This window comes from Macaca thibetana, chromosome 10 (genome assembly GCF_024542745.1).
Source record: "Macaca thibetana thibetana isolate TM-01 chromosome 10, ASM2454274v1, whole genome shotgun sequence".
NCBI classification, from domain to species: domain Eukaryota; kingdom Metazoa; phylum Chordata; class Mammalia; order Primates; family Cercopithecidae; genus Macaca; species Macaca thibetana.
Genome location: NC_065587.1, coordinates 7,214,825 through 7,233,376, shown reverse-complemented (window position 1 = coordinate 7,233,376; position 18,552 = coordinate 7,214,825). Strand labels below are relative to the sequence as shown.

At 42.3% G+C, this 18,552-nt stretch overlaps 3 protein-coding genes across 3 annotated transcripts in view; 2 read left to right on the top strand and 1 right to left on the bottom strand.

The window, feature by feature from the left end:
- Nucleotides 1-18,552, top strand: part of PARVB (parvin beta) — a 695,786-nt gene that overhangs the window by 101,438 nt on the left and 575,796 nt on the right. The window lies entirely within an intron of this gene.
- The window catches only part of SAMM50 (SAMM50 sorting and assembly machinery component), a 718,434-nt gene that overhangs the window by 292,665 nt on the left and 407,217 nt on the right, over nucleotides 1-18,552 (top strand). The window lies entirely within an intron of this gene.
- Nucleotides 1-18,552, bottom strand: part of EFCAB6 (EF-hand calcium binding domain 6) — a 310,246-nt gene that overhangs the window by 67,380 nt on the left and 224,314 nt on the right. The window contains 2 exon segments of the mRNA XM_050805818.1: nucleotides 41-196; nucleotides 10,614-10,808. Of these exon segments, the coding sequence (XP_050661775.1) occupies nucleotides 41-196; nucleotides 10,614-10,808 (351 nt within the window).

Below are 18,552 nucleotides of genomic sequence, written 5' to 3'. Positions count from 1 at the left end.
CAGGGCCGTGAGAAACATATTTAACCTAGGCAAAAAAGACCTGTTTAGCAGATTGGTCAGCTCCCCTTCCGTAAGAGAACAGCCACATTCTTCCAGCACCTTCTGCATCTTGCATATGGATATGTAGTTGCTTTTGGATTTATCGATTTTGGTGAATGCTTTGCTGATATCTTGATAGCAGTCCACAAGCTTATCCCTGAAAGAGAGTACATTGCAGATATGCCCTAAAATCAGGAAAAACAAATAACTCCTTTAAAGCAAACATTTCATGATTATTCTAATGCAATGAGCCGATGGCTCATCTAAGAACTAATTTTGAAGATGTTTTACAGCCTCAGCGTAACACTGACATTAAAAGATATCCCGGAAAAATTGTAAGTCTGTATCATTATCATTTTGTTATTACCATCATTAGCAAAACCACGCTAGAGAAAGTACAGCTTTGTCTTTGTACTAGAATTGATACTTTAAAAACGGAACCAAGAATTGAAAAAGCTAGTGATTTTACATACAGACATGTGAAATACACCCTCTTTCTCAATAAACACCAACTGAGCACCTATGACGTGCCAGATGCTCCTGTAGGTGTTGGGACATGTCTAGTGAATCAAAGGGGCATCCCTAGAAGGATTTCCATTCCAGTCGTGGGGAGACAGACAATAAACAGAAGATAGAAGTATAGCACGGTGGGACAGTAGGTTTACAGGCAAAACAAAACAAAACAACAAAAAAAAAACGACGGTAGGTTTGTAGGTTTGTGGCTTACAGGCACTTTGGCTGTAGGCTCTTTTTCTTCAGCAAAGACTGGGATGCAAAAGAGTCAGCCAGGGACTGGAGAACAGCTAGTGCCAAGGCCCTAAGGAGGAGTGGAGAAGGGCAGCAAGCGAAGAGTGTGGAGATGGACGGGGGGCCTTGTCGGTGCTAGGGCAAGGGAGTGCCAGAGATCCTGTTTTTTTTTTTTTTTTTTTTTTTTTTTTTTTTTTTTTTTTTTTTAACCAGGCATTTTTATTATTAAGCAGCAGCCATGTAGTGCCAAAGACCCCCTGGTGTTTTTGTTTGTTTGTTTGTTTTGTTTTTTTTGTTTTTTTTTTTGAGATGGAGTCTTGCTCTGTTACCCAGGCTGGAGTGCAGTGACGCGATCTCAGCTCACTGCAACCTCTGCCTCCTGGGTTCATGCCATTCTCCTGCCTCAGCCTCCCTAGTAGTTGGGACTACAGATGCCCACCACCACGCCCAGGTAATTTTATGTATTTTTAGTAGAGATGGGGTTTCACTGTGTTAGCCAGGATGATCTTGATCTCCTGACCTCATGATCCTCCCGCCTCGGCCTCCCAAAGTGCTGGGATTACAGGCTTGAGCCACCACGTCCAGCCGACCCCATTTTTTGTGTTTTTTTTTGTGTGTTTTTTTTTTTTTTTTTTTTTTAAACTAGGCTTTTTATTGTTAAGAAACAGCCACTGACCAGGCATGGTGACTCACACCTGTAATCCCAACACTTTGGGAGGCCGCGGTGGGTGGATCACGAGGTCAGGAGTTCGGGACCAGCCTGGCCAACATGGTGAAACCCCGTCTCTCCTAAAAATACACAAAAATTAGCCGGGCATGGTGATGGGCATCTGTAATCCCAGCTACTAGAGATGCTGAGGCAGGAGAATCACTTCAACCTGGGAGGCAGAGTTTGCAGTGAGCCGAGATCATGCTACTGTACTCCAGACTGGGCAACAGAGCAAGACTCTGTCTAAAAAAAAAAAAGAAAGAAAAAGAAAAACAGTCACCACACGGTGTGAATCCATGGAAAAATCAAGGGCCGTGCTGCCATCTCAAGTACGCACTCACGTGTGACCTCTCAGCCCTGCAAGGCGGTGTCATCAGCCCTACTTTCTAGGCCAGGAACAGGACAGCATGAGAGCCCAGGGCGGAATCAGGACAAGACCGGGCCTTTCACTCACAGTGAGGGAGACAGAGACAGCATCTTCCTGTCACTCCCAGCTTCAGGGCTGATTTTCTTGCAGGATGTGTGATCTCAAGTCTCTGTGATTCAGAGACACTGAATTTTCAGTCTGGGAAAATTCTCTCCTAACTTGAAAAAGTTGCAGATAAGGAACTCAAAAAGTGCAGAAATCTTCAAGAAGAAACAATCTTGCACTTGATCTATGGTGGATTGGCTGTAAATTCAATAATTTCAACTCACCCAGGTCCCTGAAAATGTCTTCCTTACAAACTGAGTAATATGCCTGTCTGATGGGCTGAGACGTGAATTCCCCAGGGGAAAGAATGTGCTATAAATTCTAGAGACGAAATCTTTGGTGGTAATTGTCTACCACTTCAGGTATGTATCTGTGGGAGAGGATGCCTCGAAAAAATAATCCATAGGAACAGAAACATCAGGACTCTGGGAGAGGTGAGATTCCGTGGGAATATTCAGGGTGATGGTGGAGAGCAGCATTTACTTTGAAGCCACTGGGGTGATCAACTCCCTTGTCTTGCTGGCCTCCAGCTTGGAATGGGCTCCCATGACATTTGAGTACTTAATACACATGACTGCAGGAACCGCTCTGTGCGTGTATACCAACAGCAGCAACATTTTGGATTCCCCTACAGGTGTACATTGAATTCAGTCCCATGTTGCAGAATGATTACTCGTCATCACAACTATTATATTCCACTTAATTCTTCAAAATGAAAGCAAATGAAGGTGGAAAAAAAAAATCCAAACATTTTTTTGAGATACATATTTTTAGAAAATTGAAGCATTCAGCGTTTCTTGGACTGGTTTCCAGGCGGTAATTATTTCCCTTGCTGAGTAAATATGTGCACAGAGTAAATGAGGGTTTAGAGCACAGATCATAGCACAGTGCCAGACAGAAACGGTGTCAGCCGACACTCAGCGACAAAGCTGCACTGGGTCTGTGTCCAGTTCCTGGTCTGGGCAACAAGACAGAGGCCAGAAGAGGGCATTGTTATGGCCAATGGACAGCCACAGGGCCCCTCACACACAGGCCTCAGCCACAGGCCTCCCCACTCTGGTGCTGCTGAAAAATTGCACACCTCTCCATTTGCATTTTCCAATGAGCCTGTGTTATGTGGCTCATTTACTGCTGCTATTCTGATTCTGAATCTTCAACTCAGACTCAAGCAAAAAGAGCAAGGCATGGAAAATAAATGCAAAAAGAAAAAAAGATTTTTCTTAATCTTCAAAATGTATTTTAGGGTACTCCAAACAAAATGAATTCCCTTAGATTTCAGAGGCAAATACAAAATTGTGGTCACTTTAATGGAACATGACTCACATCTGTCAATCTGATCAGAGTGTCAGTATAGATGAGGAGGCAAAAAAAAAAAAAAAAAAAAATCCTGGAAACATTGAATCTTCATTAGAAAGACCCACTGACAGCAAAATTTAAAAACAGGCCATCCTAAAGGACAAAGTTATTTGGGAATTTTTACAAGCCGATATTTTCAAGGAAACCGAAATTGGTCATGCATTTGTCTTCTTTACTAAGAGAGCATGGGTGTGGCAAGGGGGAGTGGGTGAGAGTGAATTAGTTAACTGAGCTTGATGATCTGAAATGCATTGTCTTGCAGCTCGCAGTTCTTTTAGCTGCACGCCCATGCTCCGTGTGGAACAGAGGTACAGGCAGAGAAAGCGTGTACTGGGAGTGCCCAGGATGCATGGTTTCTCTCCTAGAGCGTCATTACTCACAAGTGGCAGGAAAGACGAGAAGAGAAGACACGAGCGGGTAATGAGGCCAACCCTGTCTAGTAAAGATAAATTCCACTTTTTCATTAGCTTTATGGCATATTTGATTTATACCAATCTTGTGCATATTTTACTTTGAATTTCACAAACTCAATTCTCTGCTTTCAGGCTTCATAACTCAGTAACTTAGACGTAATTCAGGGGTGTGTTCAAACTGCTCTTCTCTTAAACCCCGTTTAGCTATTACATTTCATCCTGTGTCCTTGGCATTCTCAGTTCCTCTGGAGATTCATTCATTCATTCAGGTGCTATGGGAGGTGGTGGGACAGAGAGTGAATCTTGCCTTTTGAAATGACAGACAGGAGACAGACTCACAAACATGTAAGAGCAAGATGGAACTAAGGCAGAGCTATAGAGCAGCAGGTAAGAGCCACATGTGTAGAGGGTGTGGATGGGAGACCAAGGATTGAGATCATGCCAAGAAAATCTGTCTCATTGCTGTAGTCACATCATATGCAGCTCAATTTTTTTCTCTGTTATAAATGTTAAAAATACGACATGAGTAGCTGGGCGCGGTGGCTCACGCCTGCAATCCCAGCACTTTGGGAGGCCGAGGCAGGAGGATCACCTGAGGTCGGGAGTTCGAGACCAGCCTGACCAAAATGGAGAAACCCTGTCTCTGCTAAAAATACAAAAGTAGCCAGGCGTGGTGGTACATGCCTTAATCCCAGCTACTCGGGAGGCTGAGGCAGAAGAATTGCTTGAACCTGGGAGGCAGAGGTTGCAGAGAGCTGAGATTGTACCACGGCACTCCAGCCTGGGCAACAAGAGCGAAACTCCGTCTCAAAAAATTTGAAAGTAGGCTGGATATGGTGGCTCGCGCCTGTAATCCCAGCACTTTGGGAGGCTGAGGTGGGAGGATCACGAGGTCAGGAGATGGAGACCATCCTGGCTAACATGGTGAAACCCCATCTCTACTAAAAATACTAAAAAATTAGCCAGGCGTGGTGGCAGGTGCCTGTAGTCCCAGCTACTCGGAAGGCTGAGGCAGGAGAATGGCATGAACCTGGGAGGTGGAGCCTGCAGTGAGCTGAGATCATGCCACTGCACTCCAGCCTGGGTGACAGAGCAAGACTCTGTCTCAAAAAAATAAAATAAAAATAAAAAATAAAAAATAAATTTGAAAGTAGACAAAGAGTTGCTGGATGGATTAAAAAACAAGACCCAACTATATGCTGCCTATAAGAAACTCACTTCACCTACAAAGACACATATAGACTGAAAGTAAAGAAATGGAAAAAGATATTCAATGCAAATGCAAACCAAGGAAGAGCAGGAGTAGCTATACTTATATCAGATAAAACAGACTTTTAGTCAAAAACTAAAAAGACCTAAAGGTCATTATTAATATAAAGGGATCAACTCAGCAACAGGATATAACAATAGTAAATATATGTTCACCCAACACCAAAGCACCCAAATATATAAAGCAAATGTTAATATATCTAAAAGGAGAGCTAGACTGCAATACAATAATAGTAGCAGACAACACTCCACTTTCAGCAATGGATAGATCATCCAGACAGGAAATCAACAAAGAAACATGAAGTTAAACTATGGTCTAGGTCTAATGGACCTAACAGACATTTACAGGACCTGTCATCCAACTGCTGCAGAATACAGATTCTTTTCATCAGCACATGGATCATTCTCCAGGATACATCATATGTTAGGCCACAAAACATGTCTCAGCCAATTTGGAAAAGTCAACATAATATCAAGTATCTTTTCTGAAATGGAATAAAACTAGAAACCAATAAAAAGAGGAACTTTGGAAACCGTACAAATACATAGAAGTTAAACAACATGCTCCTGAATGACCAATGGTCAATGAAGAAATAAAGAAGATTAAAATTTTATTGAAACAAATGAAAATGGAAATACAACATACCAAAAATCTATGGGATACAGCAAAAGCAGGGCTAAGAGGGACATGTATAGCAATAAACGCCTACATAAAAAAAATAGAATTACTTTGCATAAACAATCTAACAATGCACCTCAAGAAACTAGAAGAGCAAGAAAAATCCAAACCTAAATTAGTAGAAAGGAAGAAATAAAATTAGAGCATAAATAAATGAAAATGAAATTGAGACTCAAACAATATAAAAGATCAACAAAATTAAAAGGTGGTTTTTGAAAAGATAAATAAAATTGACAAACTTTTAGCTAGATTATGAAAAAAAGAAAGTCCAAAAGAATTAAATCAGAGATTAAAAAAAGGAAGTATTACAAGGTTAGAGATGACAGAAATAGAAAGTATCATTAGAGACTGCTATGAAAAACTATATGCTGACAAATGGGAAAACCTAGAAGTGGATAAATTTCTATCAAGATTGAACTATGAAAAAGTAGAAAATCTGAACAGACCAAAAATGAGTAACAACATCAAAGCAGTAATAAAAAGTCACCCATCAAAGAGAAGCCTAGGACTTGATGGCTTCACTGCTAAAATCTTCCAAACATTTAGAGAAGAACTAATACCAGCTCTACCCAAACTTTTTCAAAAAATTGAAGAGTAGCAAATACTTGCAAACTCATTCTATAAGGCCAGTAATATCCCGATACCCTAAGCAAACAAGAACACTACCCAAAAAGAAAACTACAGGCCAAAATTCCTGATGAACATACATGTAAAAATCCTCAACAAAATACTAGCAAACCAAATTCAACAACACATTAAAAGGATCATTCACCATGACCAAGTGGAATTCATCCCAGGGATGCAAGGATGGTTCAACATATACAAATTAATAAATGTGATACTTTACATCAACAGAATAAAGGACAAAATTACATGATAATTTCAACAGATGCTGAAAAAGCACTTTATAAAATTCAACATCCTTTCACGATAAAAACTCTCCTCATAATGAATATAGAAGTAAAATACCTCAACACTATACAGGCCATATTTGACAAACTCAAAGCTAATATGATACTAACCAGGGAAAAGCCGAACGTCTTTATACTAAGATCTGGAATAAGACAGGATGCCCACTTTTACCACTTCTATTCAACATAGTACTGGAAGTCCTAACCCGAGCAATTAGGCAAGAGAAAGAAATAAAGGGCATCCAAATTGGAAAGGAAGAAGTCAAAATAGCCTTGTTTGCAGATGACATGATCTTATATTTAAAAAAACCTAAAGACTCCACCAAAAAATTCCTAGCACTGATAAACAAATGCAGTAAAGTTGCAGGATACAAAATCAGTACACAAAAATTAGTAGCATTTCTATATGTTAACAGTGATCAATCCAAAAAAGAAATAAATAAAGCAATCCCATTTACAACATCTACAAAGAATATAAAATACCTAGAAATCAGCTGAACCAAAGAAATGAAAGATCTATACAGAGAAAACTGTGAAACACTGATGAAAGAAATTGAGGAGGACACAAGTAAAAATGAAACGATATTCCTTGCTCATGGATTGAAAGAATTAATATTGTTAAAATGTCTATACTATCCAAAGCGATCTACTAATTCAAGCAATCCCTACCAAATTACCAAATGACATTCTTCACAGAAATAGAAAAAACAATCCTAAAATTCATATGGAACCACAAAAGACCCCAATTAGCTAAAGCAATCCTAAGCAAAAAGAACAAAGCTAGAGGCATCACGCTACCTGATTTCAAATTATACTACAAAGTTATATTTACTAAAATAGCATTGTACTGGCATAAAAGCAGACACATAGAACAATGGAACAGAGTAGAGAACCCAGAAGTAAATCCATGCACTTACAGCAAATTCATTTTTATCAAAGGCACTGAGAACACACATTGGGGAAAGAAAAGTCTCTTTAATAAACGGTGCTGGGAAAAATGAATATCCACATGCAGAGGAATGAAACTACATCCCCATCTTACAACATAGACAAAAATCAACTCAAAATGGATTAAAAACTTAAATGTAAGACCATAAACTATGAAACTACTAGAATAAAACATTGCAGGAAATGCTACAGGACATTGGTCAGGGCAAATATTTTTTGGATAAGACCTCAAAAGCACAGGCAACAAAAGGAAAAACAAACAAATGGGATTACATCAAGCTGAAAAGCTACTGCACCATGAAGGGAACAAAGTGAAGAGGCAACCTACTGAGTCAGAGAAGATATTTACAAACTCCCCATCTGACAAGGGATTAATAACCAGAATATATAAGGAACTCCAACAACTCAACAACATGAAAAGAAATAACCTGATTCGAAAATGGCCAAAATACCTGAATAGACATTTCTCAAAAGAGGACATATAAAGTGGCTAAGGCGTATGAGAAAAATGCTCAAGGTCACTGATCATCAGGGAAACGCAAGTTAAAACCACAATGATATATCATCTCATCCCAGTTAGAATATCTATCATCAAAAAGACAAAACAGAAGGGCTGGTGAAGATGCAGAGAAAGTGGAACACTCATCCACTGTTGGTAGCAATGCATGATACTATGAAACACAGTACGGAGATTACCCAGAAAACTAAAAACACAACTACCATATGATCCAGAAATTCTAGAATACTGCTGAGTATATCTCCAAAAGAAAGGAAATCAGTACATCAAAGAGATGTCTGCATTTCCATGTTTATTGCAGCGCTGCTCACAATAGCCAAGATCTGAAATCAACCCAAGTATCCATCACCAGATGAATGAAGAAAATGTGGCACACATACTCAATGGAACATCATTTAGCCATAAAAAAGCAGAAAATTGTCATTCACAGCAACATGGACGGAACCAGACATCATTATGTGAAGTGAAATAAGCCAGGCACAGAAAGACAAATATCACACGTTCTCACTCATATGTGGGAGTTTAAAAAGTTGATCTCAGCCAGGCGCAGTGGCTCACACCTGTCATACCAGCCCTTTGGGAGGCTGAGGTGGGTGGGTGAGCTCAGGAGTTTGAGACCAGCCTGGGCAACATGGTGAAGCCCCATCTCTACTAAAAATACAAAAATGCACTAGGTGTGGTGGTGTGCACTGGTAGTCCCAGCTACTCAGGAGGCTGAGGTGGGAGGATCACAAAGTGAGCCTGGAAAGTTGAGGCTGCAGTGAGCCTCACCCACTGCACTCCAGCCTGGGTGATAAAAGTGAGACACTGTCTTAAAAAAACAAAAACAAAAACAAAAAAATGGTTGATCTCATGCAGGTAGAGAGTAAATTACCAGAGGCTAATTTACCAGAGGTTATCAGAGGCTGGGAAGGGAAGGGTCGGGAGGGGAAAGATAAGAGAAGCTGGGTAAGGGGTACAAAAATACAATTTAATAGAAAAAATAAATTCTAGTATTTGATAGTACAGTAGGGAAATTATAGTTAACAATAATTTTATTGTTATATACAATTATATACAATTATATAACAATAAAATGTTATATTGAAATACATAAAAATTTTATTGTATACTTCAAAGTAGCTAGATGTAAAAATATCTAAAAGAGTATAATTGGATTGTTTGTAGCACAAATGATAAATGCTTGAGGTGATGGGTTCCCCATTTACCCTGAAGTGATTATTACACATTGCATGCCTGTGTCAGGGTATCTCATGTAACCATAAATATATGATCCTATTATGTACCCACGAAATTTTAAAAAAATATAGCTAGAAGAGAAGATTTGTAGAATTTGTAGAAAGATAAAGGTTTGAGATGGATATCCCAATTACCCTGATTTGATCATTACACATTGTATACAAGTATCAAAATATCACACATACACTCTAAATATGCACAACTATTAAATATCAGTTTTAAAAAATGGAAAAGAATCATGTACGCTCCCACCATCCAAATCCAGTGGGGTACTTTCTGCACAGCATCTTCTGGTCTTGTGCACCTGCTCCTACATTTGATATTGTTCCATTCACGGTACACATACTGCCCAACACCTAACTGCCTATTAGCCCTTTACACAAACGTTTCCGTGTTCTTCCACAGTGGCCGCAGCAGGCATGGGCAATTTCATGCTCTTTCAGGCTGCTCTTTGCTAAGCCAGTGCACTAATTTGGGATTGGAAGGTATTCCCTTTGTTGTCGTTTTGCTGTTAAAGACACACTGCACTTTGGGAGGCCGAGGCAGATGGATCACTTGAGGTCAGGAGTTCAAGACCAGCCTGGCCAACATGGCGAAACCTCACCTCTACTAAAAATACAAAAATTAGCTGGTCGTGGTGGCGTGTGCCTGTATTCCCAGTTACTCAGGAGCCTGAGTCAGGAGAATCGTTTGAACCCTGGAGGTGGAGGTTGCAGTGAGCTGAGACAGTGCCATTGCACTCTAGCCTGGGAGACAGAGCAAGATTCTATCTCCAAAAAAAAAAAAAAAAAAAAAAAAAAAAAAAAAGACACACTGCAGGTCACCCTTTCCAGTTGCTAAGCTGTTGGCTTATTCTGAATTATTTCTTGGGGATAAAGTCCTGAAAGTAGAAGTGTGAGTTAAAGGATATGTCTGGCTCTTTCCTTTATTCATTCAACAGATATTACTGGGTGCCTGTTCGGTGCCAGACACCAGGTAAAGTGACAGACATTCCCATGGAGCCTGCATTCTAGTTGGGCCAAGGGAGTGGCCAGTCAATACGCCATCCACAACTTAAAAGGAACATTTTCAAGGGTGACCCATAAATATGATGGATGATATAAGATTGTGACTGGTAAGATGCAATGGGCTATAGCTTTTCAACTACTCTTTGACTTCACACCAATTTCTAGAATCGACAGCAGTGAACAAGCATGATCATTGCCCTGTAACTTTGCCAGCATGGGAAGATACCATTTTAAAATAACTTGTGCTGTGAGGCCAGATGTAAAAGGGGACTTCCAGATGATGGCCCTGTGGTCCTTCCTCACTCACCTGGCCGCCACGGCCTTCTCTGTGCTCTGCTGCAGCTCCTTCATCTCTTCCTGTAGCTGCTGTGGCTTCGTAAAATGCCCCATGAAGTTGAAATAATCCTCTGCGCAGGGCCGATGGACAGCAGGTGAATAGTTAACACCCAACTTTTGTAAAAATTCCTGGTAAGTAATGTGCCCTTTTCCCTCGGTGTCGTAGCTTAAAAAAGCAAAAACAGAAACAGAAAGCACTTCTCAGTAGCCACTAAGGTGCTGGTGCTCAGGGTTTGGAAAATGCCTGCACCATCCATGAGGAGATCATCTTCCATCCCTCACCACTCAGAGCCCGCCCTGTGGACCAGCGCACCAGCCCTGCCTGGCAGAGCTGGAAATGCAGTTCAGGCTGCACTCCTGATCCGATCGGCATCCGCATGTTAACAAGGACCCCAGGTGACTCACAGGCACATCAGCATTCAGGACAGTCACACCACACATGCACACATGGCCTGCCCGGAGAGAGAGCAACCAAAGCCACTCACCTGTCATTCTATTACAAACACAGTTGTGACTACAGAAAATTAAAGTCAACCCCTCCATATGTTTAGCAGGTGTTTTTGTTGTTTTATGTTTTGTTTTGTTTTTGAGACAGAGTCTCATTCTGTGGCCTGGGCTGGAGTATGGTGGTGCGAGCTGGGCTCACTACAACCTCTGTCTCTGAGGCTCAAGTGATTCTCCTGCCTCGGCCTCCCGAGTAGCTGGGATTACAGCGCCGGCCACCATGCCTGTCTAATTTTTCTATTTTCAGTAGAGACGGGGTTTCACCATGTTGGCCAAGCTGATCTCAAACTCCTGACCTCAGGTGATCCGCCCGCCTCGGCCTCCCAAAGTGCTGGGATTACAGGCGCGAGCTGCTGCACCTCGCCCGTTCCCAGTTTTTTAAATTGAATACTTACCTGTGAGAGGAACTATGCTAAGGTTTAGAAGAAAATTCTTCAAAAAGCATATTCAATCTTAAAACTCGAATGAGTGAATGTCACTTGATTCAAAGATGGTAAAATTCCCCATTTTGTCTTTGAAGAAATGCCAATTACGTACAGCCAATGAGAGAGGCCAGTGAGGAAAACAAGATAAGAATTATGCTATGCACCTTTTATGTCATTTTCTATTATTGAGATTTTTCTGAATTAGAACTCATTAAAAAAGGCATAATGGAGGGTTTTTATCTCCCAACGTTGTTCAAATAGAATAGAATTACTTCAATAAAAATTTTAAGGCAAATTGCCAATTTTCTTTAAAGAAAGAAAGCATTTATTTTTACAGAAAGATCTTGGTCCTCATCTAATCGATAAAAATGGCATTCGCAGATGTGATTTTCCCCAGATGAACTCAGAGTTACAAGGAATGAGACTATATTTAAACAATGTTGCCAGCATAATTCTCCCATCAGGATGTTGCTTGGGCATTTGTCTGATGGAGTAGAAGTACAATCGGTTTTCCTTTGAGAGGTAGAGCTCCCTTTTGCTCTGCTCGTTAACTGATGAGATCCTGGAGGATCTATGGAACCCACAGTTGCCTGTGACACACTAAGCCCTGTGCGACTGCTTGAGCTGAGTTAACAATAAAGAAAATGTCCTTATTGACCACATTCTTGTCCTCAAGGGGAAGGGGTGGTGGGTAGGAGAGAAAGCAGATAGATGTTTGGGTAAATGTTGCTTCATGCACTTGTGTTAAAACTTGCAGAGGCTCTCAGGAGTTGGAAGACCACCACCCTTCCCAAAGGCCATGTGGGCCTGTCCCCACAGGTGCCCGTGAGGGCTCTCTCCAGGCTCCCTTGCCTTCTGTGCCCTGCAGATCCCTGCTCCTCTGCCATGTGTCTGCCATGCACCTGCTGCCTCAACACAGCGTTCGCCCCATTCTCCACACAGACTCCGCCTGACAAGGTAAGGAAAGCCCCCTTGGATGACTTCCTCCACTACTTCGCAGGCAGCGTGCAGAGAGTGGGCTCTAGGTAAACACCAGCTCACCGGCTCTTCACCTGGCAAGGCCCTTTCCTGCTCCCGGGATCAGTTCCTCAGCTGGGAGCCGTCACGGGCAGTCCTAGACCTGAGGTCTCAGGACAGTGCCCCGCCCAGCTCCTGCTGAGACCATCAGCTCCTTATCCCCTGCAGACCTTTTCAGGTGTCTGTTATGAGGATGACCTTAATTTTGCAACCCAGAAAAGTACGCTTCCACCTTTATTCAGTGAATTTTGTTTTTAAAACCCAACAAGACAACACACCCTCAGAAAGAGGCCTGTGGGCTCTGCAGTTTCCGAGGTTTCTCCTGTGGCTGTGGAAGAGCTGTGGTCTCAGCAGCTCCATCAGGGGCAAGCACCTCCAGGAGGGGCCTCCCTGTTGCTGGCGATGCTAAGATGGCTGCAGGGAGGAAGCTGAATTTCACATGGACATACCTAGGAGGCAGAAGGGCCGCCGTTTCTTGAGCTTCTAGGGTGATCCCAGGGCCATGCCTCTCTCCTTGAACTACATCAGGACTCTAACTTGCCTTGTGGCACCAGGGCAATGTAATAATACAAATCTGGTCAAGATGCCCTCTGAATAAAGCTCCCAGGGATTCCTCATTCTGACAGGAGGGTTCCTAACAGAACGGTCCACAGCCTACCCACCTGACAAGCAGCCCCCAGAGAGCAGTGCACCTCTTTTGGAAACCTCTTTCTCCTCCTAAGTCAAAAGAACCATGACCGTGCCTTCCTCTGAGCTCCTCAAGGCGCGGTGAGGACTGGATGGGTTAGTGCACATGCGGATACATGGGGAGTGCATGTTGGCATTTGCAACTGCTCTGTGCCACTCAAAATTTCTCCCACATCCTGCCTCCATCCAGTTCCTAGGTCTATGTCGTATCTGCCTACTAGATGGCAGGTTTCTTGAGGAGAAACTACGGTTTATTCATTTTTTACAAATTCACAGCATCCAGCAACACACTTTGCATGAGCTACGTTATCCATTCATGGCTGCTGGGCTAAGAAAAGTGAAGGGAGTGCATTTCTAAGGAAGGACTGCCCTCCTGGTGTGCTGTGCTCAAGGGCTTACCAACAACAAACTTTCCATCATGACACTGGAACTGAATGAAAAGGCATTCTTAATTACTTCATTAATAAAGATCAGAAACATTCTATTCTCAGCCAAATGAACAGAAGACTAGATTGCACAACTGCAACTAAAATATTGTTGTGAATGTGATTAATAAGCAAGCTAATTCAGCTTACATAACCTCACCGTTCATTGTATAATCCTTTGTGTAACATTTTAAAAAACCAACTTGCCTATAAAGGTTGAATTTTCAAATGGTTCAGCAACAGATGTGCCAGGAAAAAATGTGCACATAAACAGAGGACCCACAAAAACTCACATTTGTGGATGGTGATGGCCACTCATTTGTGATACAATCACATTACTCTGCCCATTTATTGTACACACAGCAATTCAATTGTACACATAATTTGAATATGTTCACATTGATTGGTCTGCTTTGCTGAGAATGTCTTAGTCCTTTATGCTCAGTTTAGGCACTTAATTCTCACACACATTTCAGAAGTATCTTCACATGCCACTGTCCCTAGAGTTATAGGGCAGAATGAGGAGGTGTGGTGGAAGCCCTGTTGATGGCCTAGGCCAGGCAGCAGAGGCAGACACAGCACCTCATGCAGATGGGGACACAAGGAATTCTCTCAGGTGCCATCTTGGAGGGAGGTCTGATGACTCAAATAACTGCTCTTTAGAAATGAAAGTGCCTGATATGGTTTGGATTTGTGTCCCCACCCAAATCTCATGTCAAATTGTAATCCCCAGTGTTGGAGATGGGGCCTAGTGGGAGGTGACTGGATCCCTCATGAGTGGTTTAGCACCATCCTCATTGTGCTGTTCTCATGATAGTGAGTTCTCATGAGATCTGAATGTTTGAAAGTGTGTGGCACCCCCCCCCGCCACCTTCATCCTGCTCTGGCTACATGAAGCGCTGGCTCCCTTTTTTTCATTCCACCATGATTGTAAGTTTCCTGAGGCCGCCCCAGAAGCGGAGCAGACGCCAGCATCATGCTTCCTGTACAACCTGTGGAACAGTGAGCCGATTAAACCTCTTTTCTTTATACATTACCCAGTCTCAGGTATTTCTTTACAGCAGCATGAGAATACACTAATACAGTGTCCAATTGCTGGAGCTGAACATGCTTAAAGGGGCATATTCAGTAAGTTCTGGTGGAATCGCAGAAGATCAGACACTATCTGCCCCAGTACCCATCAAGAGCCAAAATCCACCCATTACACTCCCCAGTAAGAAGGAGGCTAGCCTTCTTTACTTTGTCTAGATGTCTTCTTTACTTCTAGAGCTTTGTCTAGCCCTAGACAAAGACATGCCAGACATGAGAACCACACTTCCTTCAAGGACTGCCTGCTGGGGTCCCAGATGGCTTTAATCACTGAAAGGGTCTTCATGTTGAGCTTAGAGTCCACCTGGCTAGCACATTTCCAAGTCAAACTTCTTTGTATTCAGTGCTTCTAAAAGTCAACCTCTGACATCACATCCCACTGAATCTTCCCATTTCTGAGCTAATAATCTTGATCATTCAACCTTTTAAAACGCTTTCCCATCTTGAGGCTCCCTGTTCAGAGGTTCTACCAGCCAGGCACCGAGTAGGTTCTCTCTGGGCATTGCTTTGCTTGAGCTAATAGAAATGGCCTCACTTCTTGCGAACTGAAAACCATAGGTTTTTTTTTTTTTTTTTTTTTTTTTTTTTTTTGTCCACATGAGTTGCTGTACACAGCACAGCTGCTTTTTCATAGTCTCTTCTGTTTATATTTGAATACTGATATATAACTCACCTGCCATGTCAAGAAATGTGCATAAATTGGGCATTAATTATCTCCCAAACTTTCTGGCAGGTCTGCTTGGCTAGCTAGTTTCACACAACCAAACATCTCCACGGATATTTCTGAGCCTGCTGCTTTCCTACTCGGGTCTTCCCTTTGGTGCATTTTTAGAGTACACCCTCTCCCTCTTCAGAGTTTTCTAGCAAAGTTTGTTTTAGATTCAAATAGTTGAATATTACCTGATTAAAGGAGGCTACAGAAGATGCTCGGAATGCCAAGCCCTCCCCAAGGAGGTGCCTCCCATGCCCAGGGTCAACACTGAGTGACACCCTGTGCCTGGCTTTCCAACCGAAACCACCTTTACAAAAAGTATGACACTGAGAGAAATCTGACGTCGCCGACTCTATCCTGCTTCTAACCACACGAACTGTCATTGCTCATTCCTGGGCATAGGCCAAGCTAACTATGGGAAGAATTTAATCTGTAATTTAACTTTAAAGCAAAGATGATAACGATCCTTTTGCAAAACTAACCACTTCCTTGCTCAGACACTGAAACCACTTTTGTAAAACTCCACAAGGGGCCGGGCACAGTGGCTCATGCCTGTAATCCCAGCACTTTAGGAGGTTAAGGTGGGCAGACCACAAGGTCAAGAGATTGAGACCATCCTGGCCAACGTGGTGAAACCCTGTCTGTACTAAAAACACAAAAATTAGTTGGGTGTGGTGGTGCATGCCTGTAATCCCAGCTACTCAAGAGGCTGAGGCAGGAGAACAGCTTGAACCCGGGAGGCGGAGGTTGCAGTGAGCCGAGATCATGCTATTATGGGCCAGTTACCTGGGCGTGAGATGGGTCATGGGGTTACCATACCCCAATCTATATGCTCAACTGCATCGCAAGGAGCAGGGCTTGGAGTTCCACTACTAATTGTCAAAAAGACTAGAAGGACTCAAATGCATCCAACCCTGCGATTCCAGGTCCATAAGTCATTCTATCAGCAGTTTGATCAGCCAGTGCCCAAGCTTCCTCCATCAATCACATCAATCAAAAACTTACTTGCTCAACCAGCTGAAAACATAGCTGGCAGCTTAGGAATTTTCTCATGCTATGTATGTGGAGGAACTAATATGGGGGACCAGTGGCCATGGGAAGCAAAGGAATTAATGCCACAAGATAACTTCACTTCGCCTACCCCTGCCAGTGAACCAACAGCCTCAGCAAGTGTTCAGTTGTTAAAAACCTTCATAATTGGAAAGTACTGTATCACTCAATGGGGAAAGGCTTTCACAGAGGCAGTAGGAGAAACAGCCTGTCTAGGGCAACAGTATTATGATAAGACTAAAAGCAACACTCTATGGAGAAACATCCAGAATGACTCCTACTTACGAGATCCAAACCCCTTCTCTCGATTCTCTACTCTAAGCCACACTTGGCATCAGCTAGAGGCTCCAAATGCTTGGAAGGCTCCCCCTGGCCTATATTGGATCTGTGAAGCACGGACATATCGGCAACTGCCAGCTAAACGGACACTGGCATGTGTGTTAGGAACAATCAAGCCATCCATCTTTCTGATTCCTCTAAAGCAAGGGGAACTCTTAGGATATCCAGTTTATGATGAAAATAAAAGAACTAGAAGCATAATCACAAAAATAGACACAAATATCAAAAAGGATGTGGACATAGGAAACTGGAAAGATAATGAATGGTCTCCTGAAAGAATCATTAAATATTACGGGCCAGCTACCTGGGCACAAGATGGGTCATGGGGTTACCACACCCCAATCTATATGCTCAACCGCATCATAAGGTTGCAGGCAGTCCTTGAAATTATAACCAATGAAACGTCAAGGGCACTAGATTTATTGGCAATACAAGCAACACAAATGAGAAATGCTATATATCAAAATAGATTGGCTTTAGATTACCTCTTAGCCTCAGAGGGAGGAGTATGTGGGAAATTTAACTTAACCAACTGTTGCCTAGAAATTGATGATAATGGCCGAGCTGTCATGGAAATCACAGCTAGAATGTGCAAGTTGGCCCATGTTCCAGTTCAGACTTGGTCCGGGTGGTCCCCGGATTCCTTGTTTGAAGGATGGCTCTCAACCTTTGAAGGATTCAAAACCTTCATTGGTGAGTTCTTGCTTATTCTTGGCATCTGCCTCATCCTCCCTTGCCTTTTACCCCAGTTTATTAGGAGTATTCAGTCAACTATAGAGGCAATAGTAGCCTGACACACTACCGTGTGGTTGGGGCATTAACCAAATATCAGCCACTGCCAGTAGAAGCAGCTCAGCTCCGCAAAGAGGTGGCAAATAGTGGTGCTTTCTATTAACACCTTTATTATAAGAAGCACCAAAGGGGAGAATGGAACAGGAATTAAAAGAAATTAAAGAATGTGTAACCAGAAATTCAGTTGTATGTAAGAAAACCCAATTCTCCCTGAGAAAGAGAAAGAGCTGGAGTCCTTTAAAAATTAACTGCCATAATAATAATAAATAAATAAATAAATAAATAAATAAATAAATTAACTGCCTGCTTTTCTGTGGCTAGTGAGCCTTATCTCACCTCCTTTCCCAGGCATTATGAAGACCCTGTTTCTCTAGCTGTGCAGCTGCAAGGCACTAGGCAGACAAACTCAAGTCGTAAAACATGTTTTTCATTGAAAAGTAAGAAATGATGTGATGCATGTCTCAATTGAGTAACTGTCTTTGTTTCTTGCTTCTGAATTATGCAAGAAACAATTGGTCTCTCTGATTCCTTAAAAACCCTGCTACAGTGCCACTGCACTCCAGCCTGGCAACAGAGTGAGACGTTGTCTCAAAACAAACAAAAAACTCCACAAGGTTAGAATTATGGTTCAGTAGTCGTGTGGCTGGAGGTCACAAGATTTGTAACCTCCTCAATGGCTCCTATAGATAACATCACTATTGTGAAATCTAAGACTGCTGTTTGAAGCACCTTCAGAGCTTGCATTTTAATGGGCTAGTTGGTGCCACCTGGACTGGTAGCCCATACCAAGAAACCAGATCATCTGGACTTGTGACTCCCACCCAGGAACTGACTCAGTGCAAGAAGACAAGCTTTGACTCCCTGTGATTT